The sequence below is a fragment of the Acanthochromis polyacanthus genome, chromosome 10 (assembly GCF_021347895.1).
Source record: "Acanthochromis polyacanthus isolate Apoly-LR-REF ecotype Palm Island chromosome 10, KAUST_Apoly_ChrSc, whole genome shotgun sequence".
NCBI classification, from domain to species: Eukaryota; Metazoa; Chordata; class Actinopteri; family Pomacentridae; genus Acanthochromis; species Acanthochromis polyacanthus.
In genome coordinates this window covers 23,799,992-23,825,334 of record NC_067122.1, presented here as the reverse complement: position 1 = coordinate 23,825,334, position 25,343 = coordinate 23,799,992, and the positions used below count along the sequence as shown (strand labels likewise).

The 25,343-nt window shown below is 41.2% G+C and overlaps 1 protein-coding gene across 5 annotated transcripts in view; it reads right to left on the bottom strand.

Moving 5' to 3' along the window:
- gria3b (glutamate receptor, ionotropic, AMPA 3b) overlaps positions 1 to 25,343 on the bottom strand; it is a 92,645-nt gene that overhangs the window by 51,461 nt on the left and 15,841 nt on the right. For all 5 annotated transcript variants that reach the window (XR_007944744.1, XM_022196252.2, XM_051954782.1 and 2 more), the window contains exon 3: positions 13,249 to 13,488. Coding sequence is in view for 4 of the 5 variants with exons in the window: in XM_022196252.2 (XP_022051944.1) it covers positions 13,249 to 13,488 (240 nt within the window). In the remaining variant the exon portion in view is untranslated. The remainder of the gene's footprint in view (positions 1 to 13,248; positions 13,489 to 25,343) is intronic.

Below are 25,343 nucleotides of genomic sequence, written 5' to 3'. Positions count from 1 at the left end.
GAAATAAACCTGAGAATTCCCAGCAGAATATTGTCCAGAGAATCACCAATGGCTTGCCTTATTCCCATGGGGCATCTGAATACCTTATCTTCCCCTGGTATATGACGCACATACAAAACATGATTCATCCATAGTCCAGTTCTGCTGCTCATATCACCCATTGTAGGTACTTTTGCTTGTGAACAGGGGTCAACATGTGAAATCTGACCAGTTTGCCCCACACACATAATTAAGGTTTTCAGTATTTTGTGTTACAGTAGTGCTTCCCTGGGGTCAAACCACACAACCCTGGCTACCCGCATCAGTAAGCCTTGGGTGCTCATGACGCTGTTGCTGGTTTGTCCTTCCCCAGACAATCCCTGGTAGGTTTTAACTAATGCACACCAGGAAAATCATACAACGCCTGCTGTTATGGAGATGCTCTGACCCAGTCGTCCACTTGGTCCTTGTTAAAGTCACTCACATCCTTACGCCTGCTGCCTCCAAACACATCAGCTTCAAGGACTGATTGTTCATCTGCTGCCTGATGTATACCACCCCTTGACAGGTGCCCTTGTAATGAGATAATCAATGCTAATCATGTCACCAGCCAGTGCTATTAATGCTGCGGCCGTTCTGTGTATATTACATGTTAAATATGTTGTGTTGTCATACGTATCTTCACTTGTATATTACATATGCTTAAATTGTGTTTAGATTTGCTACTATTTTTGTGCGTGCTGGTTACAGGTTCATCTGTTCTCATTATGATGGGGCCTTGGAACAACTTGAGAGGCCATGAAACGATGGTAGAGAGCTGCCTTCACCGTGAGGACACTACAAATATCCATTTACAATTCTCGAGCTGTCAGAATCTCACTCTTCATTAGCTGCGCCTCCACGACGGTTCTAAATTATAAATATTCCCAGAGATGCTTTGTCTCTGTCGCCTTTCGAGGAAGCCAGAATAAATACTTACAATATTTAGGGCCTGGTGAGTGTTTGCCTGTGGGCTAAGCATGCTCACAGGGCTCTGAGGATCCCTCCAGTGTTTGTGCAGTGGAGATCAAAATCTTGGGCTTAGGAGGGAGGCTTCGTATCTCTTCCCATTAGTATTATCTAGAATAGGCTCACAACTTCTATAAAACAGGCTGCGGTTTGCTGGCATTTTATGACCTATGGTCCACCAGCAAACTCTATACAGCAAATCAATGTCTGATGTTTGTTTGCAGAAGGAATTTGTAGTAGCTGTAAAGACACAGCAACAGCAGCACCTTTGAGGGAGGGTTTAAACTCCTGACAATTAATAGTGGGGAAAAAAATGGACTTACAAATAGATCAATTCAACTTGCGTAATTTAAAGGAAAATGTCATGAGAAAATGTTACAGCTGATGTGAAATCAGCCGCAGTACGACCTCCTCCACTTCTCCCTGCCCACAGGAGGAGAATACTTTACAGCAGTGGCAGAAAACGTAGCATCCGCCGTGAAGAGAATGCTAAAGTAGCCCAAAACTGTGTCGCCAAGGCTTTGATGTGGTATTTACAGTAGGCCTATATCCAAAACAGCTTCACTGCCAAGTGTTGTCCTAATCAAAAAGACAGCACATGTCAAATCAAACAGAAGCAGCATGCCGTCTGTGTCTTTAGAAGTGCATACATGCAGGAGGGAGGAGAGTAGTTGCTGTTCCACTGTGGAAATCCACCCACAGACTTTTCAGAGCTTCTCCATCTCTCCCTGTCAGTCTTTGTTCCCTCTCTCTGGCACTACATACAGTGACATATCAGCGCATACTGTACACACAGCGCCAACACACACACCGAGGTATATGTGTGTTTAAAGGGATAGATCAACCGCTGCACCAAAGTCTCTGGGCAGCTTTGGCTAATCAGGTGAAACAGAAAGAAAATTGACAAAGAGAGCGGCATACCTTTCATGAGAAAAGTTCAAATATTATTCTACCATTGTGTTTACTCTAGAGGACGGCATATAATTTTTTTTATTTGTTGTTTCAAACAAACAAATTGGTTCTGTGACATAGAGTAACATCAAAGCAATCTACCTTTACTATGGCTGCTTGAAGCAAAGGCCGGGACATTTTGTTATAACGAAGAAAAAAAAAAGAAGCTCCCAGCAGTAATTTCATGGCTACTGAAGCTAGCAGTGGGTAGGTGGTAAAATGGCTTTATTCCAGGTTCAGTTAAGAGGACAGAGAGAGAGCATAGGGGTTTATTGTGTGCTTATTGTGACAGACGATGACTCTCATATCACGCTTTTTAAGGTACAGGTGCTTGACTTGTAGTTTTTTTAAGGGGCTGCTGAATTACAGAGGTTGCTGCTGCAAGTTGGACTATCTGTATATTGGGATGTCAGTTTGGCAGTGATACCAGTTTATGTGTGCGAAATAATAATAAAAAAAAGAAAGAAAGAATGCCAGTGATGCATAGCTTCATCCATATTTCTTTAATATTATTTTTCTTGTGCATTTTATGGCTTCTCTGATGTGCCCTTTCTTGTCAGCGTGTCCAAGCTGATTTATTCTCCTGATGCATGCATAATTTAGTTGTTATGAAGCTGCCGTGAAGGAGAGCGCCACTAAAGCACAAGAGGCATATGTGTGTGTGTGTGTGTATAAAGTCTCAGCTGGGTGCAGCTGATGTGCCATTATAATGGCTGTGATGAGACCACAAAGCCGAGGAAACAAACTGCAGCCTATGATATAGACATGGCTGCAGCAGGGAGCTGGCGTTCACACTTATTATCTCACATTGTGCGCAGGGAGTATAAATCAACAATTGTGGGTGACAAAATTGCACTTGACTAGACATTATTTGTGTGAAATGTGTCAGAGTGGCATAAAAATTACTTGTATAACAAATTGAAAGGCAAAGAAAAAGCAGCTGAAGGTTTGTAGTCTTACATGCAAAATATTGCTTTGGTTTTGTGGACATCTGCAAACCAGTGGTGGTTGAAGATAAAATGCAAATCAAAGTGCAAGCGTGCAATCAAACCACACCTTCTTAACTGGCTTCGTAGGAGGGGGGAAAAAGCAGTAGTATTTCATGTCTTTTATGTGTTGGATCCCTTTAGCTTGGACCATCCTTGGTAATGTATCACATCTCTTAATTTGTTGTGTTGTTTACAACAGCAAGAGCGATGCCAAACCACTACAATCAAATTAAAGGACAGACTTGATTTGGTTTGCCATCAAAGGCTTCCAAGAGAGCGGCGGGAGGCGTTTATTGTTTGACTCTTCCAGGGAACAAAGGCAACTGTCTCTAGATAGCCAATTACGGGGATTGCTGAAGAATAGAGAGCAAAAGTTCGCTTTGGTTACAGTACATCTGACTCTGCCTAGTTACCCGCCATCCCCTCCATATCTGTCTTTCTATCTACTGTAGCTTGGCAGGAACTAAGAGAGATGAAGCTAACTATGCGGTGATCCTCCCATCCACAAGCCTCCTGGCCCTTTGGCACACCGCTCTGCCAGTTGTGCCAGACCAGGAGTTATCCCATCGGCCAGTCTAATAGCGTCTGTAGGGGGGGTTGGAAGGATTCAATGCAAAGCCAAGTGGGTTTTGATCGATTTGACGAGAGTAAAATTCGTCTGACAGATTTAGTGTGCTCGCAAATCATTTAATACCCAATAAATGACATTAGCAGCCATTTTAGAGGTAATCAGACATTCAGAATTGTAAGCAAATTGCCAAATAAGAGTACATGTATTACAAAATTTCTCCAACTTTGCTCTGGTCTGCACTTCACATCAAATACTCATTGTTTGAAAGTATCACAGCTCTTTCACATAGAAATGTCAACTGTGCCTGGACACAGGCAAGAAGCACATATTCATTAACAGGTGAAAGCACAGAAAGGCAATTTGTCTGTAAAAATGAAATAAAATGAGAAACTGAATATTGTACTCTGCTACGTCCAACACCTGATAAATAGGAATAGAAATTCAGCACACTTGAATGAGTGGGTTAGGACTGCGCTGAGTGATTCCTGTTAGTGGAAGATTAGACTTTGAAAGTAGCAATGAAGTCTTCTACTGTAGCCATCGGTGCGAACGTGCTGAAAAACTCAAATCTGTTCTGCTCTTTGAGACTGAGGCTGTTCTGGTACTGTGCAAAGTTCTACATGTTGCACAAACGGCATGTCAGCAGTGTGACCGTGTCCTCTGTCAGTGTCACACTTGTTCCACTCAGTCACTTTTGTCACATGTAGTCAACATCTTCAGACTGAGACGGCAGGCCCCCAACAACCCTCCATGTCTTACGTTAAAACTAAACATTAATAGAAACTTTAAAGCTGCCTGTTAGGTTTGTACCGAGCAGAATTGGTTGCAAATTTAAAATTTTGTGAGATGTGAGATTGACAGTTGTAAAAAGAGGCTTTACTTTGCATTCTCAAGCTACAGAGTTAAAGCAAGTGGCATGATAGTGCAATTTTTATATGCATTTCATTTGAAAAATCGGCTAAAACTGGCTATGCTACTGTTTGACTTTCATTTACACTTACACTCATTTGTTTTTTTTAGCCATTTAACCTCACAGTTTTTTATTTTTCAGGTGACAAGGTTGGATTGAGTTGGTCAAGAGCCCATTTCTAACTGAAAACTAAAAACTAATGTAGTTGTATCTGACAATAAAAACAACTGAGCTTCATAATTTCATTTATTTTCTATCAACACATTTTTCTTCAATCGCATTATCTGTGTTTAAAAACAACAGAAACTAATCATTGCTCCAGTTCTGGAAATCCCAGATTGGCTTGTTTGATCTGGGTTTAGGTTCAGACTGTTGTCTGGGAGACAGCTGCCTAAGCGATAATGAAAGAGCGAGTAACTTTTTTTTTTTAGAAAGTAAATATATTTCTCTTGAGGACAGCTAGGGTGTAGTTCAGCTTCTTTCTGTATTACATACCGCTGTAAGGGCTTAGCTGTGATATATTCTACTTTTCCGCCAGAAGCAGTTCAGTTTTAATTTAATATTGAAAGCTGTAACCGATTCAAATAAGCATCGTATAAATGACTGCATATACTTTGGAGACCACATGGCAGATCTGAATTTGCACATATTTGCATGTTTTAAGACAATCCATTCCCACTGTGGTTGCCTCTACTGCAACAACCACTAATGATCAATACAGAACATGCTCCTCATTGTTCCAGTTCAGTTTGCCGAATTGACTCAGCAGCAGTTGGGGTCACTGGAAGTATTGACAGAGTAAATGAAAGACGTGCCCTGGAGATATTTTAAGACTGAATGCTGGCTTTCACCTGGCAGTTTTTTGCTCAAAGAACATTGGACTTCCCGGTGCTATAATGAGGCTTTGACATCGAACACTATTTCGACTGGAGTTTCAACTGTCAGTGGTTAAATGATAAAAGTAAATAGCTCTGTGCTTTCTGTGCAGCAGCTACGTGTTGGATCGTTTTCCTCCTAACTGTATCACGCTCAGAATATTGATTGGTGGAGGAAATGATGGAAAGAGATGACAGGAGGCCCAGCATTGTTCTTAATATGTCATCAATGCCTTAGTGTGGCGATGGATATTATGAGACAGGCTCAAATCCTTTGTCTCACAACACCGTGATAGATTTAAAGAGGTGGCAGCTCCAGGTCTTGGCGCAAAATATCACTGGAATTGCTCTCAGCAGATTGGTATTCACAAAATGTCAATGGAAAATATAAGAGCTTTCACACTGTCAGACGACTCAGTCAGTCATATTTACATCTTCATAAGGTTCTTCTCGTCTTGTTGCTCAGTTCAAGGTGAACTGGAGAATCTCAGGACTAACAAATATAAATAAAGCAAAGAGGCAGAGCTGTGATTCAAACACTGACAAAGCAGAACGAAGGAAGGACAGGCATTCAGTTGACCTGCTGTTTAACCCCTCACTAAACAAACTGATCAGTCCTAAGTTAGCAACGGTAACTAGACACAGCAGGCCTGTCAAGCATTGGATTTAAAGCTATATGCGGCATTGAGCAAGTAACATTAGAGCTAATGTCAGTTTAATTTTGGCACCTGATTTTGATATGGTTTTAGCTTTGATGAAAATACTTATTAGTTTTTGTCAAAGTTTTGTAATTTAATTACTTTTCATCGAGTTTTAGTCAAATCTTTGTAAACAAAAAATAACCATATTTTAGTCTAGTTTCTTGTCAGTGACATCTGTTGTCAGATTATTGTTTTACACATTTATATATTTATGTTTGTTATCACTTCCTGCAGTCACATTAATGTCACAGCAACTCGCCACTGAAAACTTCTCATTTAGATGATTTACTCATTTGTCCACTTAAATCCAGTTTGTGGTCTAGGTTTAGCTTGAGAAGAGGCAATAGGAGAATAATAATACAGTTATCTGTAACTGACATGACTGTAAGGACTGACTTTAAAAACTGCAATACAACAAGTCAAACAGATAAGTCTACCGAATAAGAGAATTGTGGGGCAGTAGAGGAAACTTTGATTGGGAGCTGCAGTGTTTGACACAGCAGATTATTTATAAACAGTCTGTATTGAAGTTGTAATTAGTTTGTTGTGTATTTGTACATTTTGTCATTGTCCCTGTCTTGAAATTTCACTTTTTTTGAGAAAAATTGATTTTGCTCATTAAAATTTTCATTGACAAAAGTGACAGTGGGTAATTTCAATGTAAACCGTACACTGTACATAAAAAATGAATGTAGCTTTCAGGTCTGAAAAGTGACTTAAAGGCATTATGGAGGATGTTTTTTTTTGTTTAATTTGTCTGATTCACATAAAATGAATATACTGACCTTTGGTGGACTTGTATGTATGAATAAAAAATTTAAAAAAATAACTGTGGACATGGCAGGACCTGAAAAACATCAGCCAATCAAAGCGCTCTGACCGAGGCGTTTGCTTTGCTCCCTTTCCTGTCAATCAAAAGTCTTCCGGATCAGGCCTAGTTACGTAGATTACGTACACCTTGGACATACGTGTTTTGTGTATGTGTTGCTTTGGTATAGCTTCGTAGTTAGCTGGCGACTTGTTTTGCTCATCTTTTTTTACCCAATGGCAGATAAAGATCCAGGGGGACCCAGCCGTAAAAGAAAGGCATTTTTTGATGTCAGAGAAAATAAAAGACAACTGGATCGCGAGAATGCAAAAACAAAAATGATTATTGGCGTTTCATTTGGGTGATGCCGTCAGCTCAAGCAACAAATGGACCTAAAGATAGATGCCTTGGTTGCTAAATTCCTTCTGGACAGGTAAAATGTATTATTGTATTATACTGCGGCTGTAGGCAACTTCACGAGTCCTACGATAGTTTCTGGAGGGGGGCGTTTCTTCGTAAATGTTAAGAGGGGGGAGGTTAGAGGGGGGTGAGGGAGAGGTTGTGTGTGCGCATGCACATGCTACGTTAAAAGTCGTAGGAAATTAAATCTTCTCTAATGCCTTTAAATGCTGAGTGCCTCACACCTGCATTCTTTCAAAAGCCAGCAGAGGGTGACTCCTCTGGATGCTGACAGAAGTCAGACGGTATAGATGTCTGTGAGAAAATGACCCCACTTCTCCCTCTAGTTGCTACTTCAATAAATATTTTACTTCGGAGTTTAACGTCCCTATTGCTTCTTTCGAGACTCTGTGAAAAAATGATATCCATTTAGTAAATGAAGGTGCCATTTAGAGTGAAATAGATGGTAAACACAGGAGAGGTTGTAGGGTGAGGCTGCCTGATTTACCTGCTGCCACTGCGTGACCATGCGTCGTGTCTTTGAGTTCCCCACTTTTTGCTTGTCACATCTGGTTTCAAAAGAGCAAGATGGTGACAACCAAATGCCAAATGCCTCAAGGCTTCAAAACAGTCGTCCACAACCTGGTGGGTAATGTCGCTGTTGTTAAATCTATCCTTAATATGATCTAAGCACTTATTTGAGACTGTTGTACATCCACTGTGTTCTACTGACTCATCCTGGGACACTAACAGTGGTGTTATAATATAGCAGCTCTATCCAGCCTTTATTTAATCTAGACAAGGAGACAAACTCATTATACAAGAAGTTTGCCAAACACATCGGTTTGCCTTCACCTTAAACAGTTGACAGACAGATGTGTACGCTAAGCAGCCAAACATGGTTGTCTTAGCATTAATTGGAATTGTTAACATATGTATATTAATATGACATGACATAGCAAAGCTCAATGCCCTCTATGCTGCTGTTCAGTTATTCTTGAAAGCCCCTTCTGCAGGGTTTTAAGATGAGTCAGCTGAAAACATCAGCTTAATTGCTAGCTACAGCCAACAAAAGTTGCCAGCGACAACCGCCAGCAAAATAGCTAGTCGTCAGGAATAATTAGAAATCTGCTTTTGTATCCCTCTGTTTGAAATCAAGGACCAGTTGTTTGAAAAATGACTGAGAGCACTGCAGCTTTGACATTCTAGCTAACTGATCTTGAAAGTTCTAATTAGTTTTCTGCTGTAAAACAATTTCTAACCGCTTGTGGTTTGTTTCCCATTTCATCTGCTCTTGACCACTTTGCTGTAGCTGAGGCGGGAAAGCATCGCAACGATAGTCACAGCCGGCTCAAGGATAGACGCTCGGGAGGAAGGGACATATTGGGAAGCTAAAAGCATGTAAAAAAAAAAAAAAAAGAGGTATAGAGGAAAGTGAGAAAAAGAGAAAGAGTGACTCATAAATCAAGCAGAGGTGAGATTGCTGAATCAGGGTTGATTGTGCCTGGGAGAGACAATAAAGCCTGTAATCATCTGTCTCTGCTGCACAGACCTGGCAATTATCTGCCCATACCTGACCGCCAGAACAGAAAGGGCAAGATCCATCTACCTTCACCCGATCACCCTATAAAGCTCCAGTTTTTAAGGGGAAATTCGTGTGCTGATGCAAACTGAAAAAAAAAGGTGATGTTCACCTTAGAAGAGGTAAGAATTGGGTAAACGGATGATACAGCAAAAAGGAATGTCGGCTATTTTCTGGTTGTCGGATATGATGTTCGGAGGTGAAAAGAAAGTTTGGATCTGCCATTATTTGCTACCCACACATATATTAACACACAAAGAGAAGGTAGGCTGTCAATATATTACTGCAGATAAGAGGAGTAGTCACTCATTAAGGTGGTATAACACTGCCGACGGAGGCTCCATTTGCTTCCAGTGTAGCTCCTTCATCATAACGTCTGCTTTCAAACAGCTGTCTGATATTGGCATTTAGGGTACAAATTTACCTCCATTTCCCTCCAATACATCTGAGCCTGAAGCATATGGACCATCACTCTCCGACTGAAAGCACCGCACTGAGGCCTAAAAGCATTTTTTGCCGGTCCAATAATGCAGCCAAATGAATAGTGTGGCTGTAATTAATCTTTTCTATTGACTGAATAAAACCTCTTGGTAGAAGTCGGTGATGTGAATGTTTTGGGGGTTTTTTATCGTCCGGCAGAGCTGTGTTTTTCCTCCCTAACAGGAGAGTTTAGAGAATAATTGCAGTTGCTTCCAGCGTTGTGGATGATCAGTGCTTTTATCAAACAGAAATTAAAAGGCAAAAAAAAAGGCACTCAAGAAAATAATACATTGCAACAGGTGCTGTGTGGGGCACATCATGAGCAGACGGTCATTTGAAATTTGATTTGTTTATTTCCCTGTCTCCTGCAGAATCACAAATCTGTCACAGCCACCTGCAAAAAACAGGCTGTGTTGTTGTATAAATTGGATTTTTCCCTCTTCCTAAGGTGAAGAATATTTAATTATAAAATTGGAGATCGCCGCTCTCTACAGATCTGTTGCTTTCAAACAACTGGACGGAAATAGGAACCATGTACATTTGCTTTTTATCGACTTTTCTTCTGATTTCAACTACATTCAGCCACATGTTCTTGCACACAGGCTCTTTAATCTAATTTTAATATGGATTTTATCACAGTATGTTGGCTCACTGACGTGCTAACGAGGAGATCTCAGTGGGTTTACGTTAATAGAATACACTGGATCCCCGCAGAGCTGTGTGCTTTCACCATTTCTATTCATTTTCAACACATGAAAATCAGAGCAGTCATGGATCAAGATTTGTCCGTGTGTAATCCAATGGCTGTATGGCTTCTATAGGATGTGGAACAAGTTCTTGGCCCAGTTTTGGATGAATTTGTTAACTCGTGTGATCAGTCTTACCCCAAAAACTCTTTCTAAGACTAAAGAAATGTTTATTGATTTTCAGATGAGGCTCTTTATCTCTGCCCAGCACCAAGTGTGATTAAGGGTGAACTTGTGGCAGCAATGCAGCAAAACAACTATTTGGGCTCTGCTCTGTTAGAGCAGCTTAATTTCGCTGCAAATGCAGATGGTATCTGTAAAAAATGCAAATCACTGGTTGCTTTTTCAAGGAAGTTGTGAAGCTTTAATGTGGACATGAGGATGATTAAAAAAGTTTTATTCGTCTTGTTCTTTCTTCTTCTTTGATTTGCTGGTTTAGCGGTCTTAGAGTTACAAAGAGGAGCAAACTGGAAAAAGATGTCAAGCTGAGCTGTAAGATTTCTGGCTTTAATGACCAGAATCATCTCAAAGACACAGACTACAGTTCTGGACCCTCAACATCCTTTACATGTTGCGTTCCAGATGCCTCCAACAGGATGGATGTTTAGTCTCCCAGTAGGTAGCAGTGATAGATGCAGATTGTCCTTTGTCCCATCTGCTATTAGCTGTTTAAACAAACTATAGCTTTGCATGTCATCGCGTCTCCCTTTCTTCTTCAAATGATTGATAGTGGCACTGTGGAAGATATAGATCTTGTAGTGTTTGTGCATGATGTATTGCAGGTATTTGTGTTGGACTGGATTGTTTGTAAAGCAAATTGCAGCAGAAAGACATTCAACCTCTATACCCAAAGCAATGTTATCATGATGGACAAAAAGCGAGCATGGCAGCATTGTGACAAAGCTCAAATAAGTAACGGAAAATGATTCAATCTTCAAGATAGACCCACAGATTGCAAAACAAAGAGGCAAAAATCTGAAATCTGTGTGTTTCTGGCTGATAGCAGAGCTATTGCCACAATATAACCCGTAAGCCACGAGCTACATGCAGCTAAATGCACAACATCCCTCCCACTGTAGGACTCAACTGTACATCCATGCTTGCATGTAGGTTGAATTAGTTTACTAAAAATTTAAATCTAGAAATATAGAAAACATTTATAAGACATAATGGATAAACAGCAGTAAGTAATATTAGTTAGCCAAAAATAATGGAACATCACATAAAGTCATTTGTTAAAGTGTACCTATGGACTGATAATTCTAATCCAGACATTTTTATTTAGTGTTGCTTAACATCAACTCTGAAACTGAAATAAATGAATTTGTAAAAGCAGTGGGGGGTTCAGCTCATCAGTTTGGGTTGTGTGTGTGTGTGTGTGTGTGTGTGTGTGTGTGTGTGGGGGGGGGCACTGAGCACTGAAACATATAAAATAACTCACAGTAACACAAATGAAAGGAGCTCTCTGTCAAATTTCCTTTAGCTACAGAGCCAGAGGGTAAAAAAATGTACACCCCCGTCGACTATTTTTCCCCTCCTCACTCCTCCTGGTTTAGCCAGCAGTCAGTGTCCATATTGCCAGGGGAGCTGCACTACCTGATAAGCGGAGGTAGAAGCTCTCCGACACATCTGTCTGCTTGATGAGCCAAGTGTCAAAGCCCCCCAAAGTGCTGGATGGAGTGCATCAATAAACGACTTTAATCCCCTCCTGGGGCCAATGTCCTCCCACTAATAAGGGATCGTCTTACACCACTGGCAGTAAGGAGAGAGGCAAAAGTGGCTTGGCATGGGCCTCAGCACGGGGATGCACTGTATGCTGGGAATTGTCTGTACACAGGTAACAGGCTGTAAATCACATGCGCCTGCTGTTGCCTTAATTGCCGCACTGAATTGGTGTTTTGTTTCCTCCTCCCTCTCGTCTTCCCGCCTTCTTTTGCCCTCTGCCACCCTTTTTTTTCCTCTCCTGAAAGTATGTGTCTGTTTGTCATCACTGTCTCTTTCTATAACACCTCCTCTGTTTTTGTATCTAAGGCTATTTTCCCCACCTCCGCGACGTATCCAACTCTGCCCCAGACAGTCTCACTTGCCAGACAGAAGTGGAAAGGCAGAAGGATGGGGGCCGAGCAGTATTGGTTGTGCTGAAGGACGTGTGGGTTGCTAGCATCCGCAGGGAAGATCCAATGAGTGTCCTAGTCAGAGTGACCCTAATTAACCACATATTATCTGCAGGCTGTGTGGAGGATTAAGGCCCTCAGCTCTGGGCCCTACAGGCCTGGAGACCCATAGACAGAGGACTCTGCTAAAGCACACTTCATATTCTGCCTTTAAGCAAGACAGAGAGAGAGAGAGGCTGCTGTGAAGCCGGACCTTAAAAAAAAGAACCAAACAAGAAAGCAGAGAGCATGCAGCAGGGAAGACAGGTGGCTTGAAGCATATCTGCAGGTCAGGACCTTTCTATAATGAGCGAGTAAACAAAGTAAATGCAAACTGCAATGTGCGGTGCAGGAGGAACATGTAGCCACCGTTTCTGGCAACGTCACAAAGAGGAGGGCACAATTTGGCTTTGTCTGTCATATCATGAAGACATCCTTTGCCTCCTGCCCAGGTGCTGTTTGAACAAATTGAAGTTTCTGTAGGAGGAGGGGATCATTATTCTATTGAGAGATAATGAGCTCATTTTCTCGTCTGACATTAGAAATCCCAGAAATGAACGCTTCGCCATGTTGACAGGTTGTCATATACACGGCATCAACAAGGCAAAGCAATCTGGGAAGTACACAGAACCGGCATTGACGCTGCACAATAAGCAGCCCCCACAGGCAGGCAGAGACTCTGATTTCTGCAGAAAACATTTCAGTAGCAGCTGTGACATACCTCATTTCAGATGAAAGACGAGCCAATATCAACAACACGATTAAACAGAAGATTAACTGACACCAACCAGCCAACTGTTAGAGGAATCCAAAGGTTATAGCTCATAGAACATGCCGTTTGTTTAAGTGTAATGTGTTATTACAAGTGCTACGAGCTGCTGTTTAAAATATTTCCCATTTACATACCTCCAAACTACTATATAAAATAGTGCAGTGTTAACAGTTCAAGCATTTCCAGGGCTTTCATGAAGTATTGGAGAGTAAATTTATCCTTTGCTAACCCCGCTGTGCATCTGCTATTCTGAGTGAGTGTAACGTGGCTCCGTGCTGTAATTCAAGCTCTGTGTCCCGACTCAAGGCTCGCGCTGTCACCTACCTCGGTCGGTGTCGTAGAGGTAGACAAACTTCTGCCATTTGTAGTGGGAGAGCAGGCTGAGGACAGCACCCCGGAGGGCGGGCCGCATCTGGATGACAAACTGCACCTCATTATCGGTGGGGTAACTGGGTGTGACAAAGGAGGTGTGCAGAGCGCCGCAGAACGAGGTCAAGGTGTTCATGGACTTCTTGTCGTAGAATCCGAAGATGGCGTACACCCCGCGGGAGAACTGAGAGCAAACTGCAGGGACAAGGGAGTAGGACAAGTGTTAGCGCCGTCGTCGGCAGTGTGTGCCTCATCACTTTAGCAGTAATGGTTCATGTGGGCGGTTTGACCCATCACTAACAGCCAATCAAGGGTTCACATGACTCCCAATGACCTCGAGTGCACTCGACAAATCATTTGTACCACATCCAGATAAATAGAATACATAGATACCAAACAGTTGGCTTTATAATTTGGTTTTCTTGATTTTTCATCATATACTCTAGCTTCTGGTTTAACCCTCCTGTTGTCCTTTGGGTCAAATTGACCCGTTTTAAAGTTTTAAAAATGTGGAGAAAAAAAAACATTTTCACAGTGAAAATATCCACATTTTCAAATTTTTTTAGGAAATGTTTGAACATTTTTTGGCGAAAAAAAAAACAAATTATAAAAACATTCAGAACATTCAGAAAAAAATCAACCAAAATCCAGTGAATTTCGCTGTCAAATTTGGAGATTTTTTTATTTAAAAAAATAAAACTTTTGAGGGAAACTTTTCAGGAATTTTCTTCCTGAAGATTTTGCAATTTTTTTTTTTATAAATTTTGGGAATTTTTTTCTGAATTTTTGGACTTTTTTCAGACAAGGCAACAACATTTTTTGGTCAGGATAACACGAGGGTTAACCAAGCTAAAACTTAGGTCATGTCATACCAACATGGTTTGACATAATACTATCAGTTCCTGCTGTTATAGGGTTATTTACTGAACTGTAAAGAACCTTTTTAGTTTGATAAAGAGTCATCGCCCTCAGTACATCTTGGTCGTAAGTGATTTGCAGAACCTCTACTGAAGTACATTGAGCTTAATTTCTTTACACAGCTGTTTATATTAATTCAGAATTGGTTTGTCTTTTTGCTTCATATGTACAGTATTTGTCAACACACAGGTAGCAACATAAGACAGATGTGGACCTTTTCTGTTTTGAGATACAAATCTGGTTTCAAAGAGCCTTTTCAATGTTTTAAGCATAAATGACAAACAAGCAATATGATGTTGCCATTTTGGACTTAAGAGGTGTATGATTAGCACTTTCTGTTATTTTCTGACGTTGTGCAGACCAAACATTCAACATTTCCAACACAACAAAGAACTGCATCCTTATCAAGGCTACTGTAGCTTGGGTTTAGCCACAAACTCTCAATTACAACAGAAATTGTGTTTCACATTGGGGGCTGGAGCTCTAAATATGTGGGCGTTCACCAGATAAAAACAATCTGATGAAAGACTCGAAAAGCCTCTGTGGCTACAATTGCTACCGTACTTTAAAATCAGTCACTTGTGAGTTCACAACAGTGTAGTGCCTCTTTGATTCAGAAAATAATCTGCAAAGCAATTGATCATGAAAATAATGTCTTGTTGTGGACTAAACTGATACTTGTCTTTTACGATCACAGCACAAAATCCTGTTTACATCCAGTATTAACCCTTTCCACCCTGGAGGTCACTGTGTCAGGCTTTATCTGTTATTTAAATACAAGCTGCAGCTGTTTTTAAAGGTTGCCGAGTTCGCTTGACGCCACTATGAATAAACCAGAAGTCGCACCGTTATGCTTCATTTCTGTTGCATTACATTTGGTAGAACTGCACAGAATTTTTAGAGCAAGCTCAATAGCATCAGTGTTTGATGACCTAAACTCTAATTATAGATTGTATTAAGGAGACATAAAAGTGTCTCATTCCGGTCTGGTGATGAGAACTAGAAGGCTTATTGTATTTTGAATTCTTCCCAAGTGTCACTTCTTCCTGGAGCCCACGGTTTTTCATTTCGGCCACACAGTTGTAGAGCTGTTACTGAGTGAATTTCTTTTTTCCAAGTGGAAATTTGAAAAAAAAAAATAGCCCAGAGCTTAAGGGCATTATTCTTCTGCATCTAGATATTAGAAATGTATGTTAATGCACCGTGCACAACAAAACAACATGTATTAGAAGGTGACCATATCTGCAGTTTTGTGTGTTCGCGCCGGTAGGAAAGTGGCAGCCAAAAGATGGAAACTCATTCACTGAAGGTCTCCAGCTCCCACTAGGAGCTCCCACCAGTTATCGCTCTGCTCCCTCATCCACAGTGAACGGCTCACTGCAGCATTCGCAGCAGCTGTGAGCGCTACTGTTGCCTGTCGCCGTTTCTGTTGCCTCCCACGAAAGAGCTGAGAAAGACAACTCTTTCTGCCTCGAGTGAAAAGTGAATACAGATTCACTTTCAATGACCTTATACCCACGTTTGCTTTGCTTTGTTGTTGATGCCACAATGTCAGTTCCGGCTGCTGTGTTTCCATGGCTTGAATGACAAATGAGATCTAATGAGAACAAAGTCTGAACAAAGAGGCAAAATTGTGTTTACTTATACAAAAAGATCTCACATATCTAACCAAGAAGGTTAGCTTCTGAGGAAAGAAAAACAACAAACACTTTGACTAGTTGCACAAAAACTAGTGAAATTGCAAACTGAGGCGATCAAAGGTTAAAAAAAAAAAAAAAGAAAGCAAGCAGTTACACAATGATTGTTCATGAATCTATAACGACCACTTCAGGGAAAGAAAACCTCCTGAGCAGCTTTTTTCTATCAACATGTGCATCTGATATTTCTTGAAAGAGAAAAAAAAAACAGTCTCTGCTTGTTTGTGTAATCATCATGAGGGACACTGTAAACTGTTAGAAATGGGTGACTTCCATTCAGTCAGAAGCCATTAATGTGTACACTAATATTCCGAGCTACAGGTGTGTTTTGCTTTTCCTATCCTATCATGAATGGCTGCTCACTTCTTCTGATTGACTCTCAAGTGTCCCCGCTGGGTAATCAAGCATTTTAACATCCGTAAACACTTTCTACCAGTAAACACAATATTCCAAGGCTGCAGGACGCGGAGGAAGGCTCTACTCTGCCGTATGTAATGATGTTGAATACTTGATCCAGATTAAATGATAAACTCAAGGCATACAGTTTAAATGCTGCTTTAAGTTTGCACGCTTTGAACCGGAAACAATCCATCACCGACATGACAGTTTGTATTTTGTGCTTCTGTCCTAATCAAGCAATCGCAGACACATATTAACAGTTCTTCCGCTTTATGCCTGCGAGAATTCATCTTCATCTGTGGACAAACACGCTACAGTATGTGCAAACCCTGTGCGATGCCGAGAGGCCAACACGACAGCGCTCACGTATTTGGCTCTTAAGCACAATTGCTGTGAGAATGAGAAGATCTAGTCACTGCTGGGATTTGCCTCATCCTTTTTAATTCTATTCCCTCCCTATCTGTCCTGGTACAGACACCTCTTCCAAGGTATAAGCATCCATTCTCAGTCACTCTCACACACACACACAGATGCAGCCACACACAGGATGCAGACATACAGCCACACACACACACACACAACACAGCTTCTTGATAAGTGAATCAACAGATGGACAGCAGTATTGTGGGTAAGTGCTGCAGGGTGAGTGGTGCAATCTCCCATACTGAATGGGAGCCAGTAGGAGTTCCAGCCCTTGTCGAGGCCCAGTTTCCTCTGCACTCCCTCTTAATTTGGGCCAGTACTGACACAGAACCTCTCCTAGGAGACCAGATCTGGCAGCCTCTTTCTCTCTGCTCAGCTGTCCTCTGCTTATTAGGTTGAGCTTTGAGCAAGCCCGAGCCTCAATAACAGACATGTCTACACCATCTCCTCTCGCCCGATTCTTTTTTATTCTCATCTTCCCCCGTTAGTGATACGCTGCCTTTGTGCTGCACCATTTTGATGTTCACCACCTTATTGTAGTGGAAATGTGTTGCAGTGATCCTATGAGCAACCCCTCTGAGCTCCAGGTAGGTTCTCCCTTGGCGGCCGAGGTTTGTAAGGATGTTCTACACGAAACTCTGATGTGTTTTGTTTAGGGGCACGGAAACTGCACCGGATCTGCCAGCATCCAACTCTGCCCCTCAAAGATGAGAACTCTTTTGCCTCAAGAAGTGCACACTCCTTTCTCCACTTTCTCCAGCGTCAGCCCTCGTGAGCATCATTTGCGACAGGTTATAAGGCTCTCACGGCCACAAGTATGCATTACCATAAAGACCCAACCGCGATTAGTGGAAGACTACATACAATTAATGGAAGCAGCGTTATTGATTTTCAGCAGAGTGCTATAAGCTGAGCTGTGCAGAAACCTCGTTTTCTCGCTCGTAATCACCACTGGCACATGTCCATGGTTGGAGGCCAAGCAGAAATGCCACATCTTGAGGTCTTGTGGGTTCACAGGATGCTTATATACTGTAGAAAGGAGGTGATAGTAAATCTGAGCTGCAGAACCTTTGAGCTAAGCTACAGTAATGCCGTAGATTATGACTGATTAAGGAAATGTGTCGTGAGTAAAAACGACCCTTCGTTCGGCACACAGGTGCAACCATCATTTTCACAAAGTGCTGCAAGAAAATAGTGGAGACCAATTTCACTCGGCGTTGGCGAAGGGAAAAACGGAAAGAAGTGTTGGCTCTTATCTCCAACAGCAGAAAACACCTGCGAGGAAAGAGTGAGTCTTTTTTTTTTTCCCCCTCAAATCACAAATCTCTGTTTTAACTTTCAAATGAATCTACAAATTATTTGGAAGCTGCACCAACTTGCTGCCTCACCAATTTGCACATCTTAAGCTTTCAGATTTGTAAAAATAAAATCATTTACAGGTGAATAACAAGACAGCAGAACAAATGAATCAAGCATATACATGAGCAAGTTCATTAATATTAAATGGGAAAGAAAAAGCGCTCAGTTGATCAAGTTGAACTGAATTCATAAGAGCCAAACACAAAATCGACAGTATTTCTGAAATCCTCCACATGTAGAAAATTGTGGATTACCAGCAGCTCAATAGAGCCATACTCTGTATATGTATGCATCCCCTCACTCATTTTTTCCTCAGAAATGTCTCTCCATGCAGTACTGATCCCCTCCTCTCCTTCAACACCTCGCTGTCTCTCTCCGCTCTCCTCTCCTTCATCCTCACCACTCGATTTGACCTCTTCTTTTGTTGCCCGTTTTTTTTTTTTGCCTCAGCCATCTGGTCATCCCCCAAAGCACACATCGTCTTCAAGCGTGGCAGTATCTCTCTCTACCTGAGTGCCTCTTTCTTTCCCCTCTCAGATTGTTTCCCCCCATAATATCGCCCCGCTCCATCAGTGGAGCAAAGATTGGACTTTGAAAAAACAAAACAAAAACAAAACAAAACAAAACAGAAAAGCTTCATGGTAAACTTGTGTGACAAAGTTGCTGTGGAGAAGAGGCCCTGTCGCCGAACATTATTTTTCACTGTAATTAAATAAAAATGAAACAAATGCTGTGCTCCACATGGAAATAAGACGCTCGAACTTGTCACCGGCTGTGAAGGAATAACACATCAGTTAATATAATCCGATGATTCTGTGAGTGTCACCTTGAATTTCAATAATGTTAATTTACTCACACAACCAGAGAGTCATTACAGGAGTCTGTGAGGACTGAGTGGTACACAACACAACTTAGATAACCCTCTTCTCTTTTCCTTCTTCTCTAATCTCATTTGCTCTTTTTTTTTCTTCCTCTGCAGCTAACCATCCCTCCTCCTCCTCCTCCTCCTCCTCCTCCTCCTCCTCCTCCTCCTCCTCCACCTTCCTGCTGCAGGGAACCATGCATCCCATCTCCAGTTCACTGGTCAAACACACACAGTGTGCCGCCCTCATTCCCTTCTATAATCAGGACACTCGGCAGTGCTACGGGGATGTTACATTTCTGATGCATCACTTGAGATGGCTGGCCTGGAATGCTAGTTCAGAGGGATATGTGGTGTCCTGGAGGCACGCTCAGGCTAATTCATAAGAAAACCTTTTCATGGACTCAGAGTATTTAGACTTCCTTGCTCTACGGCGGCCCACTAGCCAGAGCCTTGCGCAGCCTTGGGAAGCGGGCCGGGAACAGTAAATGTCAATGATGATTGTATCTCTTTAGCTGTTTTCCTCGTCCTTTTCACAAAAGCCGTGTTCTCGCTTTCCCTCTTTGGCTCCGTTGTTTCTCCTCTCAGCCACTTGTCCTCCATTTCCTGCCTGTGTCTCGGTCTCCTTTTCCCTCTTGTCCTCGTAGCTTCTCTTGCTGGTACCCACCCCCTACCCCGACCACTCCACCATCCTCCATGCCCACCCCCACCTGCCTGACTGACTACTCCCCCCCCTCCCCGCCTCCCGCCCACACCGGGACCAGCCAGTCCTGCTCTGAAGAAGGGATGCTGTCACAGGGAGATAGCTTGTAAGTGCCCTGGGGGATTGCATCAATTCTTGTCATATAGAGATGTGAAGTGCTTCAAACTGTTAACTCAAATGGTAGACCCGGATTCAAGAACTACTCAACTGCAGTGGTGCCGTGAAACGTTGAAAGGACGCTGTTATTAGTCCTGCTGAATCAACTTCTACAATCTATTTATACTTCAAAATATCAGCTGGGTTAAATGACACCAGTACAAGCACTGTGAAACAAGAGCAGAAACACACGTTTACAACCAAAAATGAATGCATCCAGTGTTTAGTGTTTAGTATTAGAGCGGGGATAGTTTTTTAACAGTACTGCTAACTGACGTTCAGTGGAATGATGTGAAATAATCAGGTTATTCTTTAACAAAGCTCTGTTTTGTGCAGTGGCCCTGAGAGCTCAATGTGCTGCAGCTTGACAAAAAAAAAAAAACACGCAAACAGATGAAACATAAGCAAATTAGGAAAACATTCTCTTCACAGGAGCAGCATTTAGATTGGAAAAAAAAATGCTGCAAACATAGAACACCGACACAAACACAGAAACAGGCCTTATTGATAGCATGCCTTTACAAAATCTAAAAAAAGTCGGTATAAGTGATGTGACCCACAAACCTGCAAACGGTTTCACACAATTAACAGTGGCACAAACAAAACACAATGACGTGAAAGCAGGATACAGGGAAGGAAAAAGGCTTCAAGAAAGCAAACAGTGCAGGTTTCAAGATGTAACAAAAAAAAAACAAAAACCCAAAAACAGCTTTATAAGAAAGTAAATGAAATCAACATATTTGTTAGTCCTCGAGTACACTCATAATGAGTTTTGGTAAGAAACACTGAATGTAAACAGCAATACTGTTTGCTTTTTTTCTACAGAAAGACTTCACAGGCTACCTTTATAAATATATATTTCATGTAAATCAAAGCAGCTCTTTTGCAGGTGATAGCATCTGAAATACACTTTCTTTTTGTGGAGCAGCGCTGCTTTAGTGAACTCTGAATTTCTCACCTGCCCCACGCTCCCCTTAAGAGGCTGGGATTTCCCACAGCTAAATACCTCATCTCTTGTTTGGATAGACACAAAAGGTAGAAGCGATCTGGTGAGTTTAGGGGAGCATCTGTGTGCGTGTGTCTTTATCCATCTACATGAGCATTTGAGTGATGGAGCACATGATGGATGATGGAGGGGTAAAGAGCATAACCTGAGGATGCTCCTTCACCAAGGATGGTTAGCCTGGAGATCAGCATCACGTCATTTTTAAGACAGATTTCTGGCTTTTTGTCGTGTATTTTTTTTTGTCTCATCATGAAATGTTTTTTGGGGTGGCAGATGAATAAAAACATGTCTTCCATAAGCATGTACTTTATTGTGTTATACAGTGAACACAAAGTGCACACTGTAAGCAACCAACACATTCTGTTCTTCTCTGGTTTCATTAATAAAAGTCACACGTAAAAAGGTTACTGCCCTGTAACTTTAATGGTTCAAATTAGTGTGTCTGTCAAAGTGAGCTCTGAATGGAGAAAGAAAGAGCATCTAAATCTCTGTTACTGCAGTGATTACAAGGACTGAGAAGATAAGAAATATTAGCTCATTCCAACGTGGCAACACAAAAGAATAGTGAGAACTTGATCCAAATGTATTTTGAGTAACAGAAGCTTATTTTGTGCATGTGTATGCTATTTTTTGACACCCTTGCTGGTCGTATGAAACAGTAGCCAACTACACACGTGGACAAAATTGTTGGTACCCCTCAATTAAAGAAGGAAAAACCCACAATTCTCACTGAAATCACTTGAAACTCACAAAAGTAACAATAAATAAAAATTTATTGAAAATGAAATAATCAAAAACAGCCATTACTTTTGAATTGTTGATTAACATAATTATTTAAAAAAACAAACTAATGAAACAGGCCTGGACAAAAATGATGGTACCTCTATAAAAGATTGAAAACTATTTGACCAGAGTGACATGATTAACTCAGGTGTGTCATTTAATTGACATCACAGGTGTTTCCAAACTCATAATCAGTCAGTCTGCCTATTTAAAGGGAGACAAGTAGTCACCCTGCTGTTTGGTGAAAAGGTGTGTACCACACTGAACATGGACAACAGAAAGCGAAGGAGAGAATTGTCCCAGGACATCCGAAAAAAAATTATAGACAAACATCTTAAAGGTAAAGGCTATAAGACCATCTCTAAACAGCTTGAAGTTCCTGTGACAACAGTGGCTCATATTATTCAGAAGTTCAAGACCCACGGGACAGTAGCCAACCTCCCTGGACGTGGTCGCAAGAGGAAAATTGATGACAAATTGAAGAGACGGATCGTTGGAATTGTATCCAAAGAGCCCAGAGCAACCTCCAAAGAAATTAAAGGTGAACTCCAAGGCCAAGGTACATCAGTGTCAGATCGCACCATTCGTCGTTGTTTGAGCCAAAGTGGACTTCATGGGAGACGACCAAGGAGGACACCACTGCTGAAAAAAACTCATAAAAAAGCCAGACTGGAATTTGCAAAAATGCATGTTGACAAGCCACAAAGCTTCTGGGAGAATGTCCTTTGGACAGATGAGACCAAACTGGAGCTTTTTGGTAAGGCACATCAACTCTATGTTCATAGACTCAAAAACCAAGCATACGAAGAAAAGAACACTGTCCCTACGGTGAAACATGGAGGAGGCTCAGTAATGTTTTGGGGCTGCTTTGCTGCATCTGGCACAGGGTGTCTTGAAAGTGTGCAAGGTACGATGAAATCTGAAGACTATCAAGGCATTCTGGAGAGAAATGTGCTGCCTAGTGTCAGAAAGCTTGGTCTCAGTCGCAGGTCATGGGTCTTCCAACAGGACAACGATCCAAAACACACAGCCAAAAACACCCAAGAATGGCTGAGAGAAAAGCGTTGGACTATTCTAAAGTGGCCTTCTATGAGCCCAGATCTGAATCCCATTGAACATATGTGGAAGGAGCTGAAACATGCCATTTGGAGAAGACACCCATCAAACCTGAGACAACTGGAGCTGTTTGCTCATGAGGAGTGGGCCAAAATACCTGTTGACAGCTGCAGAACGCTCATTGACAAATACAGAAATCGTTTAATTGCAGTGATTGCCTCAAAAGGTTGTGCAACAAAATATTAAGTTATGGGTACCATCATTTTTGTCCAGCCCTATTTCATTAGTTTGTTTTTTTAAATAATTATGTTAATCAACAATTCAAAAGTGATGGCTGATTTTGATTATTTAATTTTCAATAAATTTTTATTTATTGTTACTTTTGTGAGTTTCAAGTGATTTCAGTGAGAATTGTGGGTTTTTCCTTCTTTAACTGAAGGGTACCAACAATTTTGTCCACGTGTGTACATAGGAAATAACTCGAAAAATAACAGGAGTTATTTGTAAAAGATGAAGTTTTAATTAAAAATTTACTTCGGTGTGTTGTATATCCCACTCACAGAGCTGTTAAATGTTATTAAATAACAGGTTAAATGTCCCAATGATGAGATAGATAATAATAATTCATGTTTATTTGTGTGAATTTATAATAACGATAAAATCCTAATTTCATTTTATTTATTTTTTTGTCTGAGCCCAGTGCAGAGTAGTACATTCAAATGAGAGGAGCATTATGGAAATCTGTATGAGAGCATAAAATTCAAACCGTAGTTAGCATTATTTACATTTTAACGCTTCAAAAATTGGATCGAAATCGCATCCAAAGGGGAAAAAAAACTTTTGCTTTATCACACTGTGTGATGGCAATCTGATGGAACACTAATATAGAACCTAAAACATGAGTCAGTTTAAATACAGCAGGACTGTCTTCAGCTTTAAAAGACAGAATTAAAAATGAGAAATGACATCTGAATTAAATTGTATGATTCTGTTTCAAATATTTATAGTTTTATCAAAGTAAGTTGAGGGACCAATAGCTATACATCTAGAATTGTTTGCTTTATAAATTATTTAACATTCTAGTTAAACACAACACTTTAGAACAAGTCAGACATGTCATAAAATTAGAATTCACATGTAAATGATATACTTATATAGTACATAATAGTGTATAATAATATAATAGTAAATAGTAGTTGTCTCGTAAAACAACATGGATGATATAGAATCTTTAAATAAGACGATTAATACCAACATTTTTAAAAGCAGGACTCTCGATGGACTGAAAAAAAACGACATGAAATGAATCTTAATATAGCATCATTGTGACACTAATGGTAAAATAAACAAAAATGATGAAGACTAAAATTATATTCATAATGTGTTCAGAGCCACATTTTTATCAGATGAGATGATTTAATTCCTGAAGCATTCTAATATTGGGGCCAACAGCATTTCTTTCTTTATCAGCATGTCCCTTCCTTCTACAAACACAAATTCTCAGGATTAAGTTCCCTCCGTGATCTGCATTCACAACCTTTGTGTCATCATTAGTAATAACAGACACATCAAAGGTTTCACTGCTGCAAATTACTCTAAAAATCCTGTGCTGTACATGTGAAACTGACCCGAGGACCAGACTTACTGAGGTCAGACGTGGTTCACATGCCTCCCTATCACAGAATTCATTTACTATTCTCTTTCCTCTCTTGTTTTCCACCGCAGCCCTTCAACCATCAGCTCCCTCGCCTCTCCACCTGCCATCTTGATGATATAGCCCTGTACTTGTGAGAGTGGCCGGTGAGCAATTCTCAAGGGACTCAATGACTCTCAACTCCATCTTTTTTTTGACAGATATTTTCACCTTCAAGGTCCTGCCGTCATGCTTTTGTTTGAACACTGAGCAACACACTGGGTGGAAAGCATTGTGCAAGGCAAACAAACCTACACTGCTCGGAGGACTCGCACAAGCGGTGATGTCTTCATTATCACGGCACGGCCATCTGTTCATTATTATTCAAGGTGCCAAAGAGCAAGGGGTTTGAACAAGAAGGCTGTTCAAATGGTCTATGCATGGGCCATTCTATAAGTTCAGATAACGGTGTTGTAGTAGAGCCGCGAGTTTGGACGATTTGCTGAATAACTTTGGGGGAAATCGCTTTGATAGGATTCAACCGATACAGGCAAAAATCTCGCTTTGCATGCCCCCTGTACACTTCATGTCATTTTCTTGACACATGCAATTACGGACTATCTGTGTGAGCTGACAGCGGACCTAAACCCTTTGGCCCTGGCTTCACCTCGACAGCCAGCCGCAGAGATCCATTGAACAAATAGCAATCCCTACTTGGAGAGGCTCGTGCAGTCCACCATTTGCTGCAATGCAGAGGCAAGAGGAGTGCTACAGGACTCGTCTTATCCTTTCCAAGATGATCACTCCTCTCACCTTCAGCAAGATGTCACCACAGTACACAGCAAGGACAGCTGCTAAACACTGACCCTTTCAGTATGGCTGTGTGCATTTTTAAGGAGGATTCAGCAGAGTATGAAACATGTAAGGCTTATGATAGTCTGTAATTGGATTTCCCAGAAAGCTGGTGACAAAGTCCCTCACACACCACTAATCCTCCCAATCAGCACTGCGGGCCTAAAGCGTGCTCTCCTCTGCAGATGAATATGGAGGAAGAA